At 41.0% G+C, this 14,746-nt stretch overlaps 1 protein-coding gene across 3 annotated transcripts in view; it reads left to right on the forward strand.

The window, feature by feature from the left end:
- Positions 1–12,788, forward strand: part of STYK1 (serine/threonine/tyrosine kinase 1) — a 57,707-nt gene extending 44,919 nt beyond the window's left edge. For all 3 annotated transcript variants that reach the window (XM_082636531.1, XM_082636532.1, XM_082636530.1), the window contains exons 7-10: positions 883–1,091; positions 3,078–3,118; positions 3,783–3,879; positions 11,762–12,788. In XM_082636531.1, coding sequence (XP_082492657.1) covers positions 883–1,091; positions 3,078–3,118; positions 3,783–3,879; positions 11,762–11,966 — 552 coding nt within the window. In that variant the 3' untranslated portion in view covers positions 11,967–12,788. The remainder of the gene's footprint in view (positions 1–882; positions 1,092–3,077; positions 3,119–3,782; positions 3,880–11,761) is intronic.
- Positions 12,789–14,746: the final 1,958 nt, after the last annotated feature.

Here is a 14,746-nt window from a genome sequence, read left to right on the forward strand (position 1 = left end):
CAACAGTAAGACGCCCATGTACAGCAAAAAAAAAAAAAAAAAAAAAAATATATATATATATATATATGGGTATATCAGTGTACCCAAAATGTGTAAATCGTTTGTCCAACCCCAGAGAATGTACAATGTGAAAAGTGAACCCTGAAGTAAACTCTGGACTTCAGTTGAAAATAGTGTATCAGTATCAGTTCATCAGTTGTAACAAATGTATCACACTGATGCTAGTTGTTAATAATAGAGGAAACTATGAAGTGGGAGGGAAGGGATGTCAGAGTGCTCTGGATTTTCCACTCAATTTTGCTGTCAACCTAAGACAACTCTTAAAAAAATAAAGTCTTTTAATTTTTTTAAAAAAGGAATGAAGTATAGGTATCAGTTTGCTAATCTTAAACACAATGCAAACATGTCTGATTCATTATAAATACTTGGAAGCTGGACTTCCCTGGTGGCACAGTGGTTAGGAATCTGTCTGCCAATTCAGGGGACACAGGTTCCATCCCTGGTCCAGGAAGATCCCACATGCTGTGGAGGAACGAAGCCCGCGTGCCGCAAGAGCCACAACTACTGAGCCCACGTACCACAACTACTGAAGCCCGCGTGCCTAGATCCTGTGTTCTGCAACAAGAGAAGCCACAACAATAAGCCCCTTCTCGCTGCAACTAGAGAAAGTCTGCATGTAGCAACAGAGATCCAACACAGCCAAAAATAAATAAATAAAAATTAATTTAAAAATTAATAAATACTTGGAAGCAATATGTCATTATTAATGAGGCTTGTTCAGAGTAGAAAATATACTTGTCTTTTCAAGGATTTGTTTCTCTTTATCTGTGAGCTAAGCCATGACCTCAGAGAGCTGATCCGTCTTTGATCTCATGTTGACAGGAATTTCTCCAGGATAAGCATCTGTTCCATGGGGATGTGGCAGCCAGGAATATCCTGATCCAGTGTGATCTCACTGCTAAACTCTGCGGACTGGGCCTGGCTTATGAAGTCCACTCCCGAGGGGCCATCTCGTCTACTCGCATCATACCTCTCAAGTGGCTCGCCCCAGAACGGCTTCTGCTGAGACCAGCTGGCATCAAAGGAGACATGTATGGTTTGTTCCTGCCCTGTGGATTTCTCCCTTTCTTGACCCAGGTGTCCTCCAGCTCATGAACATGACTGGGTCTATTGTCGTTATGTCTCCACATGAAATCTCTACTGAGAAGTCAGACTCTCAAGCAAAAATGTGTGTTATGTGGCAGAGCTCATACTTGGCATCTGCCTGCAATCCTTTTTAGTGCCTTTTGAAGTATTCCCTCCCTGTGAGATTAGAAACCTTAATTAGGAGAGAAAAGAATGAATAGATTATTCATGCTAGTATCTGAGGACTTAATCTGGTGGAGTTTTATCTGTTTATCTAGTTTTATCTGAAAGAGGTAGGTCCGCTTAATCAAAAGTTTAGTTAAACTAGGACTTATTAAAATAAATACATATGTGTGTGTATACTCAATTTATTTTAACTTAAAACATATAAATAGATATTTAATTATCAATCTTTTGGAGGAGGGCCAAGGGGATAGACCTGCTATGCTAAATGAAGTTACGTGTTGTGTTTCTTGTATAAATAGCATCCATAATGAATTATTTTTGAGTTTCAGTTTGGGATGACTCTAAATAGAGTGAGAAACTTGAAAACAATTGTGACGCAATTTGACTACAGGCATTTATTGTTAATTTTTCCCCAGTTTTCTACAGTTGTCTCACCCACACAATTTGACAACACTTTCTTTTTAGCAGCTTGGTTTTTTTTTTTTTTTTGTGGTACGCGGGCCTCTCACTGCTGTGGCCTCTCCTGTTGAGGAGCACAGGCTCCAGACGTGCAGGCTCAGCGGCCACGGCTCATGGGCCCAGCCGCTCCGCGGCATGTGGGATCTTCCCGGACCTGGGCATGAACCCGTGTCCCCTGCATTGGCAGGTGGACTCTCAACCACTGCGCAACCAGGGAAGCCCAGCAGCTTGGTTTTATAGAATATTTTCAAAGCATTCAATCTGGTTTTCAGGGAGCTAATGCTTTTGGCATGTATATTTAATCAGCTTACATAATATTTAATTGATTACATAATTACAGTTACATGTAGGATTGGCATAAACAGGATTGTAAAGAACTGCGATTGACCTTTGGTAGCCATACAACTCAACTGCTCGGAGGAGCACATAAACACAATATAGAACATCTTACTAGCCATGAATGTTATGAGTTGTGGGGGAAATTTAGAACATCAGTTGATGTGGTGAGTCAATTAAGAGACTGCTTTTTTATTTTATTTATTTATTTTTTGGCTGTGCCACATGGCATGTGGGAGCTTAGTTCCCCGACCAGGGATCAAACCCATGCCCCCCTGCAGTGGAAGTGCAGAGTCTTAACCACTGGGCCTCCAGGGAAGTCCCCAGAAGACTGCTTTTTTATTTCATTGCTGTTTCGCTGACATCTCCTTTTGAATAGAGGTCTGGGAATAATAAGCTTAACTGGGAAATATTGCTCATTTAATGATGATATTATAGAATAGTGAAATATACATCTCTTGAATCATATTGTTTAGGCAAATGCCTACTCCAGTTATGTATAAAACTTGTTCATATTTTTCCTAGGTTTGGGCAATTAGACCTACTGAGGAAATAGTAGATAAATGATAAAACTTGCTTGGTCTTGAGCTAAGAATAAAGGCTAGAATTTCAGCAGGGAGAAATGGGAAGGATGAAAAAGACGCAGAGGGGAATTTCTGTATGTTTGGGTGAATATGTTTGCATGTTTGCACAAACACTCACAATTTAGCAAATAATGGTAAATATCTATTAATGTGTAATATAGAAACAAGGAGACCTAAATTCAGTACTCAAGTAGATTAGATTCTAAGGGAATTGGACAGAAGTGCTTTCTAATGGCACTACCTCATTGCTTACTGTATCAGTCACCCTTGATTCCCTTTCACTGCCTTTGTAATGGGGTTCTTACTGAAGGCCTCTGGTACTTAAGTGAGCAGTCTTTACGAAAGGCAGAAATAGAAATTAAATCCATGGCCTTGTTTCTTTTACAGCTGGTCTTTTGGGATACTGCTCTACGAGATGGTGACTCTAGGTAAGGAGGATCCCCAAAGCAGTGTGCACCTCTACAAAAATATACAAGGGTGTTTATTTGGGTGGTGGACGACACTTGCTATGAGAAGGGGTTTCGGTACAATCTCTGAAGGTTGAACTGAGTTGACATAGAACCCTGATTTTTGAGATAGTCTTGTAATGTCTTGATTCTCTCCCTCTCTCTCTCCTTCCCTCTTCTGTTTTTAACTTTCTTTTGCTTTCTTTCTCTTTCTTTCCCTCAAGACTTTACCAATTCCATGGGATGTTTTAAAATCCAAGGATGATTCCAAGGATGATCTTGCATAAACATAAAAATATTGTCTTTAGATTTATTAATCCACTTGATGGAGAAACTAGAGCACCTTCTCATGTTTGGGAAGTAGAGGGCAGATCTTATCTCTCACTTTGCTTTATTTTGTTACTTTCCTAAAGACTCACGTTCTGCTAAGTTATCAGTACCCACCCCCATCTCTTTTTTTCCAAAATTCTCTAAGCTATATCCTTACTTGATCACCAGGGAGCAATTATATTATATCTATTATTTTTCCTATTGCTATGCTTTTGCAGGTAGTTAGCCCAGGTGGATGGAGAGTAGTGTTAGTTATACTTTATATTCTAAGGACCCTTAAGTTCTCTTACTACTCTCATTCTTTCCATACCAACAGGGGCACCTCCATATCCTGAAATCCCCCCTACCAGCATCCTACAGCATCTCCAAAGAAGGAAAATCATGAAGAGACCCAGTAGCTGCACACACAGCATGTAAATGGTTTTTAAAATCTTTTTTTGCTCTTCATCAGTCGTGCCCCTTTCAGAGTGGCTCAGATGACCCTCAGCTGTCCTTTATGTGCTAATGTACAACACTAAACCAAACCTCTGCAGTAAAACACATCTGCTCACATATACGATGTACATGTATATGTATATCATACGTATGTGTGTATACATACACACACACAAAATATTGAGGCAACCACCGAGTACTATATTAGAAATTTAAGTTCACTAATGTTGTTAAAGCTTAGTTCTTCTGGAAGCTTTTAAAATAGGCCAAATCCAATGCAAATACAGTAGTGTTTTATCTATTTAAATGTCAGTCTCAGTTAGAGACTACTAGCTTCAGTTCTAATATAGTTGTCATAAAATCCATTGCACTACAGTTACTCACTGGTTCCTATTTAATATTTAACTTAAAAACGTATTGATTATCTGTTTTCCCAGTTCTACGCATGTTGGAAGCCAACCAAAAGTGGGGGTGAGAAGAAATGAGGCAGGAGAAGGAGGATACCAAATTGTCAGCAGAAAGGGACAGTTGGTGAACTAACGTAGAGGCAGAAAATGGAAAAATTAAAAATTACACTCAGAATTTTATAACCAATAAAGTACAAAAAAGGTTGTTATAGAACATAAGGAAAGGTAAATTATTTTTAAGAAGACAGGAGTTAATATATTAATATACATTTCTATTAAAGTTGTTGCTATTTTGTAAATTTTTCAGCACTGAAAGGGTAAATTTCCAGCACCTGGGTTTCCCAACCTGAAACAGTTACAGCATCAAGCATGTTAAAAATGTTAAATATCATAACTGTTGATATATATTTTTATGTGTATATACACACACATACACACAGTATAGTGATACTGGCTGGGTATACTAGAATGAAGTTGTTGACAAATATTTCTGATAGGCTTTATGTGTATAAAAGGCTGTCCTTGATACTGGGGAGAGACATTTAACTGATAAAGTACCTGGTCTTGAAGAAGGATATCAGAAACAACATGAAAATCAACATCAAGTTTGAGGCAATAAGTAGAATGGTTAAAAGCTCAGATTCATCTCATAGAGTCAAAAAGACACACGTTCAGTCCTAGTCCTACTACTTTACTGTGCGTTGTTTACTTATCTTAAAATAGGTATAATGATAATCCTACCTCAAATTTATTTTGAGGCTACAATGAAATAATGCATGTTAAGTTTCCCTACCATGCCTTTTGTAATAAATAAGTTCTTGACTTCCGGGTAAGATGGCGGAAGAGTAAGACGCGGATATCACCTTCCTCCCCACGGATACACCAGAAATACAGCTACACGTGGAACACGTGGAACAACTCCTACAGAACACCTACTGAACGCTGGCAGAAGACCCCAGACCTCCCAAAAGGCAAGAAACTCCCCACATACCTGGGTAGGGCAAAGCGGAGAGATCCCCACACAGAGGATCAGTGCCGAGCGGCACTCACCAGCCCGAGGGCCTTGTCTGCTCGCCCGCCGGGGCAGGCGGCGCTGGAAGCTGAGGCTCGGGCTTCGGTCAGAGTGCAGGGAGAGGACTGGGGCTGGCGGCGAGAACTCAGCCTGAAGGGGGCTAATGTGCCACAGCTAGCCGGGAGGGAGTCCGGGAAAACTCTGGAGCTGCCGAAGAGGCAAGAGACTTTTTCTTCCCTCTTGGTCTCCTGGTGCGAGAGGAGAGGGGATTAAGAGCGCTGCTTAAAGGGGCTCCACAGACGGGCGCGAGTCGCGACTGAAAGCGTGGAGCCCAGTGACGGGCGTGGGACACTGGGGCTGCTGCTGCCGCCGCCAAGAAGCCAGTGTGCGAGCGCAGGTCACTGTCCACACTGCCCTTCCGGGAGCCTGTGCAGCCCGCCACTGCCGGGGTCCCGGGATCCAGGGGCGGCTTCCCTGGGAGAACGCACGGCGCGCCTCGGGCTGGTGCAACGTCACGCCGACCTCTGCCGCTGCAGGCTCGCCCCGCACTCCGTGCCCCTCCCTCTCGCCCGGCCTGAGTGAGCCGGAGTCCCCGAAGAGGCTGCTCCTTTAACCCTGTCCTGTCTGAGCGAAGAACAGACACCCTCTGGCGACCTACATGCAGAGGCGGGGCCAAATCCAAAGCTGAGACCCAGGAGCTGTGAGAACAAAGAAGAGAAAGGGAAACCTCTCCCAGCAGCCTCAGAAGCAGCGGATTAAAGCTCCACAATCAACTTGATGTACCCTGCATCTGTGGAATACATGAATAGACAACAAATCATCCCAAATTGAGGAGCCAGGAGTCAGTGCTGTGCCTCTGAGGTGGGAGAAGCAACTTCAGGACACTGGTCCACAAGAGACCTCCCAGCTCCACATAATATCAAACGACAAAAATCTTCCAGAGATCTCCATCTCAACACCAGCACCCAGCTTCACTCAACGACCAGCAAGCTACAGTGCTGGACACCCTATGCCAAACAACTAGCAAGACAGGAACACAATGCCACCCATTAGCAGAGAGGTGGCCTAAAATCATAAAAAGTCCGCAGACACCCCAAAACACACCAGCAGACGTGGACCTGCCCACCAGAAAGACAAGATCCAGCGTCATCCACCAGAACACAGGCACTAGTCCCCTCCACCAGGAAGCCTACACAACCCACTAAACCAACCTTAGCCACTGGGGACAGACACCAAAAACAACGGGAACTACGAACCTGCAGCCTGCAAAAAGGAGACCCCAAACACAGTAACATAAGCAAAATGAGAAGACAGAAAAACACACAGCAGGTGAAGGAGCAAGATAAAAACCTACCAGACCTAACAAATGAAGAGGTAATAGGCAGTCTACCTGAAAAAGAATTCAGAATAATGATAGTAAAGATAATCCAAGATTCTATTTCCAAGATCCAAAATCTTGGAAATAGAATAGACAAAATGCAAGAAACAGTTAACAAGGACCTAGAAGAACTAAAGATGAATCAAGCATCGATTAAAAACACAATAAATGAAATGAAAAATACTCTAGATGGGATCAATAGCAGAATAACTGAGGCAGAGGAACGGATAAGTGAGGTGGAAGATAAAATAGTGGAAATAACTGCTGCAGAGCAAAATAAAGAAAAAAGAATGAAAAGAACAGAGGACAGTCTCAGAGACCTCTGGGACAACATTAAACGCACCAACATTCGAATTATAGGGGTTCCAGAAGAAGAAGAGAAAAAGAAAGGGACTGAGAAAATATTTGAAGAGATTATAGTTGAAAACTTCCCTAATATGGGAGAGGAAATAGTTCATCAAGTCCAGGAGGCACAGAGAGTCCCATACAGAATAAATCCAAGGAGAAATACGCCAAGACACATATTAAGCAAACTGTCAAAAATTAAACACAAAGAAATCATATTAAAAGCAGCAAGGGAAAAACAACAAATAACACACAAGGGAATCCCCATCAGGATAACAGCTGATCTCTCAGCAGAAACTCTACAAGCCAGAAGGGAGTGGCAGGACATAATTAAAGTGATGAAGGAGAGAAACCTGCAACCAAGATTACTCTACCCAGCAAGGATCTCATTCAGATTTGATGGAGAAATTAAAACGTTTACAGACAAGCAAAAGCTGAGAGAGTTCAGCACCACCAAACCAGCTTTACAACAAATGCTAAAGGAACTTCTCTAGGCAAGAAACACAACAGAAGGAAAAGACCTACAATAACGAACCCAAAACAATTAAGAAAATGGGAATAGGAACATACATATCGATAATTACCTTAAATGTAAATGGACTAAATGCTCCCACCAAAAGACACAGATTGGCTGAATGGATACAAAAACAAGACCCATATATATGCTGTCTACAAGAGACCCACTTCAGACCTAGAGACACATACAGACTGAAAGTAAGGGGATGGAAAAAGATATTCCATGCAAATGGAAACCAAAAGAAAGCTGGAGTAGCAATTCTCATATCAGACAAAATAGACTTTAAAATAAAGACTACTAGAAGAGACAAAGAAGGACACTACATAATGATCAAGGGATCGATCCAAGAAGAAGATATAAAAATTGACCAATCACAAGCACTGAAATTGAAACTATGATTAAAAATCTTCCAACAAACAAAAGCCCAGGACCAGATGGCTTCACAGGCGAATTCTATCAAGCATTTAGAGAAGAGCTAACACCTATCCTTCTCAAACTCTTCCAAAATATAGCAGAGGGAGGAACACTCCCAAACTCATTCTACGAGGCCACCATCACCTTGATACCAAAACCAGACAAGGATGTCACAAAGAAAGAAAACTACAGGCCAATATCACTGATGAACATAGATGCAAAAATCCTCAACAAAATACTAGCAAACAGAATCCAGCAGCACATTAAAAGGATCATAAACCATGATCAAGTGGGGTTTATTCCAGGAATGCAAGGATTCTTCAATATATGCAAATCAATCAACGTGATACACCATATTAACAAATTGAAGGAGAAAAACCATATGATCATCTCAATAGATGCAGAGAAAGCTTTCGACAAAATTCAACACCCATTTATGATAAAAACGCTGCAGAAAGTAGGCATAGAGGGAACTTTCCTCAACATAATAAAGGCTATATATGACAAGCCCACAGCCAGCATCGTCCTCAATGGTGAAAAACTGAAACCATTTCCACTAAGATCAGGAAAAAGACAAGGTTGCCCACTCTCACCACTCTTATTCAACATAGTTTTGGAAGTTTTAGCCACAGCAATCAGAGAAGAAAAGGAAATAAAAGGAATCCAAATCGGAAAAGAAGAAGTAAAGCTGTCACTGTTTGCAGATGACATGATACTATACATAGAGAATCCTAAAGATGCTACCAGAAAACTACTAGAGCTAATCAATGAATTTGGTAAAGTTGCAGGATACAAAATTAATGCACAGAAATCTCTTGCATTCCTATACACTAATGATGAAAAATCTGAAAGTGAAATCAAGGAAACACTCCCATTTGCCATTGCAACAAAAAGAATAAAATATCTAGGAATAAACCTACCTAAGGAGACAAAAGACCTGTATGCAGAAAATTATAAGACACTGATGAAAGAAATTAAAGATGATACAAATAGATGGAGAGATGTACCATGTTCTTGGATTGGAAGAATCAACATTGTGAAAATGACTCTACTACCCAAAGCAATCTACAGATTCAATGAAATCCCTATCAAACTACAACTGGCATTTTTCACAGAACTAGAACAAAAAATTTCACAATTTGTATGGAAACACAAAAGACCCCGAATAGCCAAAGCAATCTTGAGAACGAAAAATGGAGCTGGAGGAATCAGGCTCCCTGACTTCAGACTATACTACAAAGCTACAGTAATCAAGACAGTATGGTACTGGCACAAAAACAGAAAGATAGATCAATGGAACAGGATAGAAAGCCCAGAGATAAACCCACGGACATATGGTCACCTTATCTTTGATAAAGGAGGCAGGAATGTACAGTGGAGAAAGGACAGTCTCTTCAATAAGTGGTGCTGGGAAAACTGGATAGGGACATGTAAAAGTATGAGATTAGATCACTCCCTAACACCATACACAAAAATAAGCTCAAAATGGATTAAAGACCTAAATGTAAGGCCAGACACTATCAAACTCTTAGAGGAAAACATAGGCAGAACACTCTATGACATAAATCACAGCAAGATTCTTTTGGACCCACCTCCTAGAGAAATGGAAATAAAGACAAAAATAAACACATGGGACCTAATGAAACTTAAAAGCTTTTGCACAGCAAAGGAAACCATAAACAAGACCAAAAGACAACCCTCAGAATGGGAGAAAATATTTGCAAATGAAGCAACTGACAAAGGATTAATCTCCAAAATTTATAAGCAGCTCATGCAGCTCAATAACAAAAAAAAAACAACCCAATCCAAAAATGGGCAGAAGACCTAAATAGACATTTCTCCACAGAAGATATACAGACTGCCAACAAACACATGAAAGGATGCTCAACATCTTTACTCATTAGAGAAATGCAAATCAAAACTACAATGAGATATCATCTCACACCAGTCAGAATGGCCATCATCAAAAAATCTAGAAACAATAAATGCTGGAGAGGGTGTGGAGAAAAGGGAACACTCTTGCACTGCTGGTGGGAATGTGAATTGGTACAGCCACTATGGAGAATGGTATGGAAGTTCCTTTAAAAACTACAAATAGGACTACCATATGACCCAGCAATCCCACTACTGGGCATATACCCTGAGAAAACCATAATTCAAAAAGAGACATGTACCAAAATGTTCATAGCAGCCCTATTTACAATAGCCTGGAGATGGAAACAACCTAAGTGTCCATCATCGGATGAATGGGTAAAGAAGATGTGGCACATATATACAATGGAATATTACTCAGCCATAAAAAGAAATGAAATTGAGCTATTTGTAATGAGGTGGATGGACCTAGAGTCTGTCATACAGAGTGAAGTAAGTCAGAAAGAGAAAGACAAATACTGTATGCTGACACATATATATGGAATTTAAGAAAAAAAATGTCATGAAGAACATAGGGGTAAGACAGGAATAAAGACACAGACCTACTAGAGAATGGACTTGAGGATATGGGGAGGGGGAAGGGTAGGCTGTGACAAAGTGAAAGAGCGGCATGGACATATATACACTACCAAACGTAAGGTAGATAGCTAGTGGGAAGCAGCCGCATAGCACAGGGAGATCAGCTCGGTGCTTTGTGACCGCCTGGAGGGGTGGGATAGGGAGGGTGGGAGGGAGACGCAAAAGGGAGGGGATATGGGAACATATGTATATGTATAACTGATTAAATTTGTTATAAAGCAAAAAATAAAAAATAAAAAATAAATTAAAAAAAGAATAAAATACCTAGGAATAAACCTACCTAAGGAAACAAAAGACCTGTATGCAGAAAACTAAAAAAAAAAAAAAAAAAAAAAAGTTCTTGGTAAAACGTTAGCAGTATTATTAAAGTAGCATCTTATACAAAGTCTCATCGTACAACATTAGAGAGTGTGGGAAACACAGTGCATGCTGAGGTTTATAAGGAAAGGATTTGAGACTTAAACTTGTAGGAAAGGATAACTATGGAGAGGATATTCAAGGAATTGGGCAGAGCATGAGCAAAGACAGAGTTGGGTGTTACTAACCATATCTAGGGTATAGCAAGACACTGACTTGCCAGGAGGAGAGGGCTTCAGTTAGGCAAGAACTATGTGCTAAGAAGCTGGGGGGTGGGATGTTGACTTTATATGGTGAGCAGTGGTAAATCACTGTAGGTTCCTGGGCAGGAATGAGACTTGATGAAAAGTGTTTGAAAACAGGCCATGTTGTAAATTCTCTAGACACTGGATTGAAGCGAAGACAGATTAAAGGTGGTAAGTACTTCTATCTCGATTAAGGCAATTTCCTGGAGAAGGTAAGTAATAAAGGGGGGAAATGACCTGGATTAAAGGAAGGAACCATCTAATTACATTATCTGAAATTAGTATGAATCGTATTATTCCATACCTTCTTATTTTCCTTGCTGTAATGTAGCTCATACTGGTAGATAAGTTATAGCAATGGTTTGGAATGATGCAAATGAATAACATGTAAGATGAAAACACTTCAGAGTTTTTGGTAATCTAATGGGAAAAAAAACTGTTCTGTCATACTGATTGTAGTTTAGGAAATATTTAGTCATTCCTTTGATAAAAAGGGTCCTGTTGAGAAGATGATATTAAGAGACTTAGCATTAGGAAGATGAGAAGGAACAGTATTCTCTGGGAAGCATATGGGACACAGCAGTGAGAAGTAGGTTAAAGACTCATAGGTTTCTTTTGTTAAGGTTTGTTAGGAGAGGAGACAGTTTCTCTTGTTTCTCTTGTTTTCCTTTCAGGTATGGTCTCATGAAGTCCTGCTGGCGTTGGAGTGAGGACAGCCGCCCCTCACTTAGAGAGCTACACTCACGCCTAGAAACTGCTGCTCGAACTGCAAATGACAAGGCTGTGTTGCAAGTACCAGAATTGGTGGTGCCTGAATTGTACGCAGCTGTGGCAGGCGTCAGCGTGGAGAGTCTCTCCTATAGCTATAGCATCCTTTGAAGATCCTGGGGCAACACACATTTTTGGGAGATCCTATACTCTCGGAACCAATTCCTCCAAGAACAGAGAAAAGACTCTCTAGTGGGACATAAAGGGAGGAATGGGACATGGATCCTGCATCTTCCCCTACACATTTCCCTAGAAACCTGAAGTGATGCTAGATGAGGCTGCACACAGCATATACCCTCAAGACTGAGAAGTACAGTTTCATTTCTGTTATCCCAGTCCTGAAGATGCAGGGTAGATGGGATGGACCGTGTCAAACGCAAGGGAGGTTTTACAAGTCTGCGGTGTTTGTCGCAACATGGCACAGATAAGCTGGTCCCTCCCAACACAGGCTGGTTTCCTTTGAAACATGCTTTTATCTAGACTATTATAAGGTCCAGAAAATTGGAATCAAATGAGGGAAGAGAAAGCTGATAAAGAAGTTGATGAGAAGAAAATTGAAGGTTCTACTTGCTCAGGAGTACAGATGAGGACCAAGGTCATCCTTCAGAGAGAAGGGGGAGGAAGGACATACAGGACTTCATTCCTGGTCCGTTCATGCAGGGCTGAAGGAGAACCATTAAGGAAGTCTTCTGAGCTCCCCCTAAGGTGTATATAGGAGAAATATGGTCCCCTTTGATCTAAGTCTGAGGTAGGTGAACCATGTTGGTACTATTTGAACTAGAAGCTGGAGGGGTCATTTCATGATTAAGAACATTCAACATGTACTTTTCAACAGTCTGGCTTCCTGGCCCCTATGCGACTAGGGAGACTGAGCCCAGAGGGTCAATTGATGAATACACTGTGTATTTAATAAATGGGAAATATGGAAATCAAGCAAGAGTGCTTAGTAGGCAAGGACGTCTTTAACAAGGGCTAGAAAAGGATGTAACCTGAGATGGAAGGAGGATAGGTTCCCATTTTCAATCATCCAATGATCTACTGTGAAACTTACTTCATTAAATTCATATTTATTGAGTGAAAGTAGGCTTTTCAGGTTATACAGTTGCCAAAATCTCTCCAATAGGGAGGATAACAGTAGATAAATGAAAGCGAATGTCAACAGAAAAATTCAAGAGGCAATCTCCGTTGTCAGAAAAGGGATTCCTCATGCGTGAAAAGGGGATACTGCCTACCTCACAGGGTTGTCATGAGGATTGAATGAGAGTATATATTTGTACCGTATCTGGCACATACTATGTGCTCAATAAATGTTAATTTCCTTACTCTCATCCTTACTAGCCTAGAATCTTTCATATCTTTTTCACTTAACACCTACGGTGGCCAAGAAGAGGACCTCGGTCTGTCAGTCACACTGCAAGGGAGGACATGCTTAAAGATGATGGTATGGTACAAATACCACTTGACTAAAAAGAGGAAGTCATAATTTTTGTGTGAGCGCCTGGATGATGACAGTCATCTCCTACTAGTTCAAAATACTGGAAATATCATGATAATGACGTTCAGTTGAACATGTGGTCTGTGATTTTAAACAATACCTTGGATACTCTAGAAGGGACATCCAAGGCTGCTATAGGAAAATGACTGGCAGTTGAAAAACTTGCAGAAGTTAGAATCCTGATGGAGTCATGATGAGTCGCCCAGCTGAATAATGATTCTTGCACCTCTAGGAATACCACAATGACTAGACAGAATTTAAATGCGTGGAAGGCAGCAATAGAGAGAAGGGAGGAAGAATGGCTCAGCACAAAATGATGAAGTCCTATGGAATCTCATTGTTTTCAGCTGTTCATTTAAGTCAAATTTACAAAATATTTATTTATTTATTCAACTATTTTCAAAGAATAGAGTGTTAAGGCCAACTGTGCCAGACACTGTACTAGGCGTTGGATAAAAAGAAACGGAGAGCTTTGGCTTACAGTCTAGAAAGCAAGAGACACTATATACACATTTATGTTGGTCTTTGTTAATTACAATTGTGATAAGTGCTGTGAAGAAAAAGTATAGGGTAGTAGAGGGAGTATAAAATGGGGACCTCCCTGAAAAGATGGCATTTAGACTGAGACCTTAGGGATGGGTGAGTAAGCCTGACAGTGAGAAGAGACTTCCAGTTGAAGGATTATGTATGTGAAAACTCTGAGGCAAGAAAAAACTCAGTTTGAGGAACTGCAAGGAGGCTAGTGGAGGGAGGTATAGTGAAGCGGGAGGAGAGTGGTGCATGATGAAATGGAGCATTGCTCTTTCACGCTGTATTTTTTTTTTTTTTTTGCAAGGGAAATAATGAATTCACCTTTACCAATGATATTCAAAGTAGCACTCGACACTCATCCATCAGGGATAAATTAGTAATAATAAAAATCAACTCTACCAACAGTCTGGGAATAGATCAGATGATCCAAGAGGGAATACTTCTCAAAATCCCCACCATGTACAAAAATAGACTCAATGGAAAAGAGTAGCTTTTAAAATATGTAAGAGGAAAAATATTAATTCTACAAATAGTTATTCATTGTATACCACATACAAAGCTCAAAGTTAGCTTCTATGGAAGAAATAAAGACAAATCCTGAATGACTCAAGCCCTCAAGTTACTTATTTGGTAGTAAATTGGTGCCCCTCATTTTTTTTTTTTTTCTGCCGTACGCGGGCCTCTCACTGTTGTGGCCTCTCCCGTTGCGGAGCACAGGCTCTGGACGCGCAGGCTCAGCGGCCATGGCTCACAGGCCCAGCCGCTCCACGGCACGTGGGATCTTCCCGGACCGGGGCACGAACCTGTGTCCCCTACATCGGCAGGCGGACTCTCAACCACTGCGCCACCAGGGAAGCCCCCCTCA

Source organism: Mesoplodon mirus (assembly GCF_964341445.2).
Source record: "Mesoplodon mirus genome assembly, chromosome: 11".
In the NCBI taxonomy this organism is placed as follows: Eukaryota; Metazoa; Chordata; class Mammalia; order Artiodactyla; family Ziphiidae; genus Mesoplodon; species Mesoplodon mirus.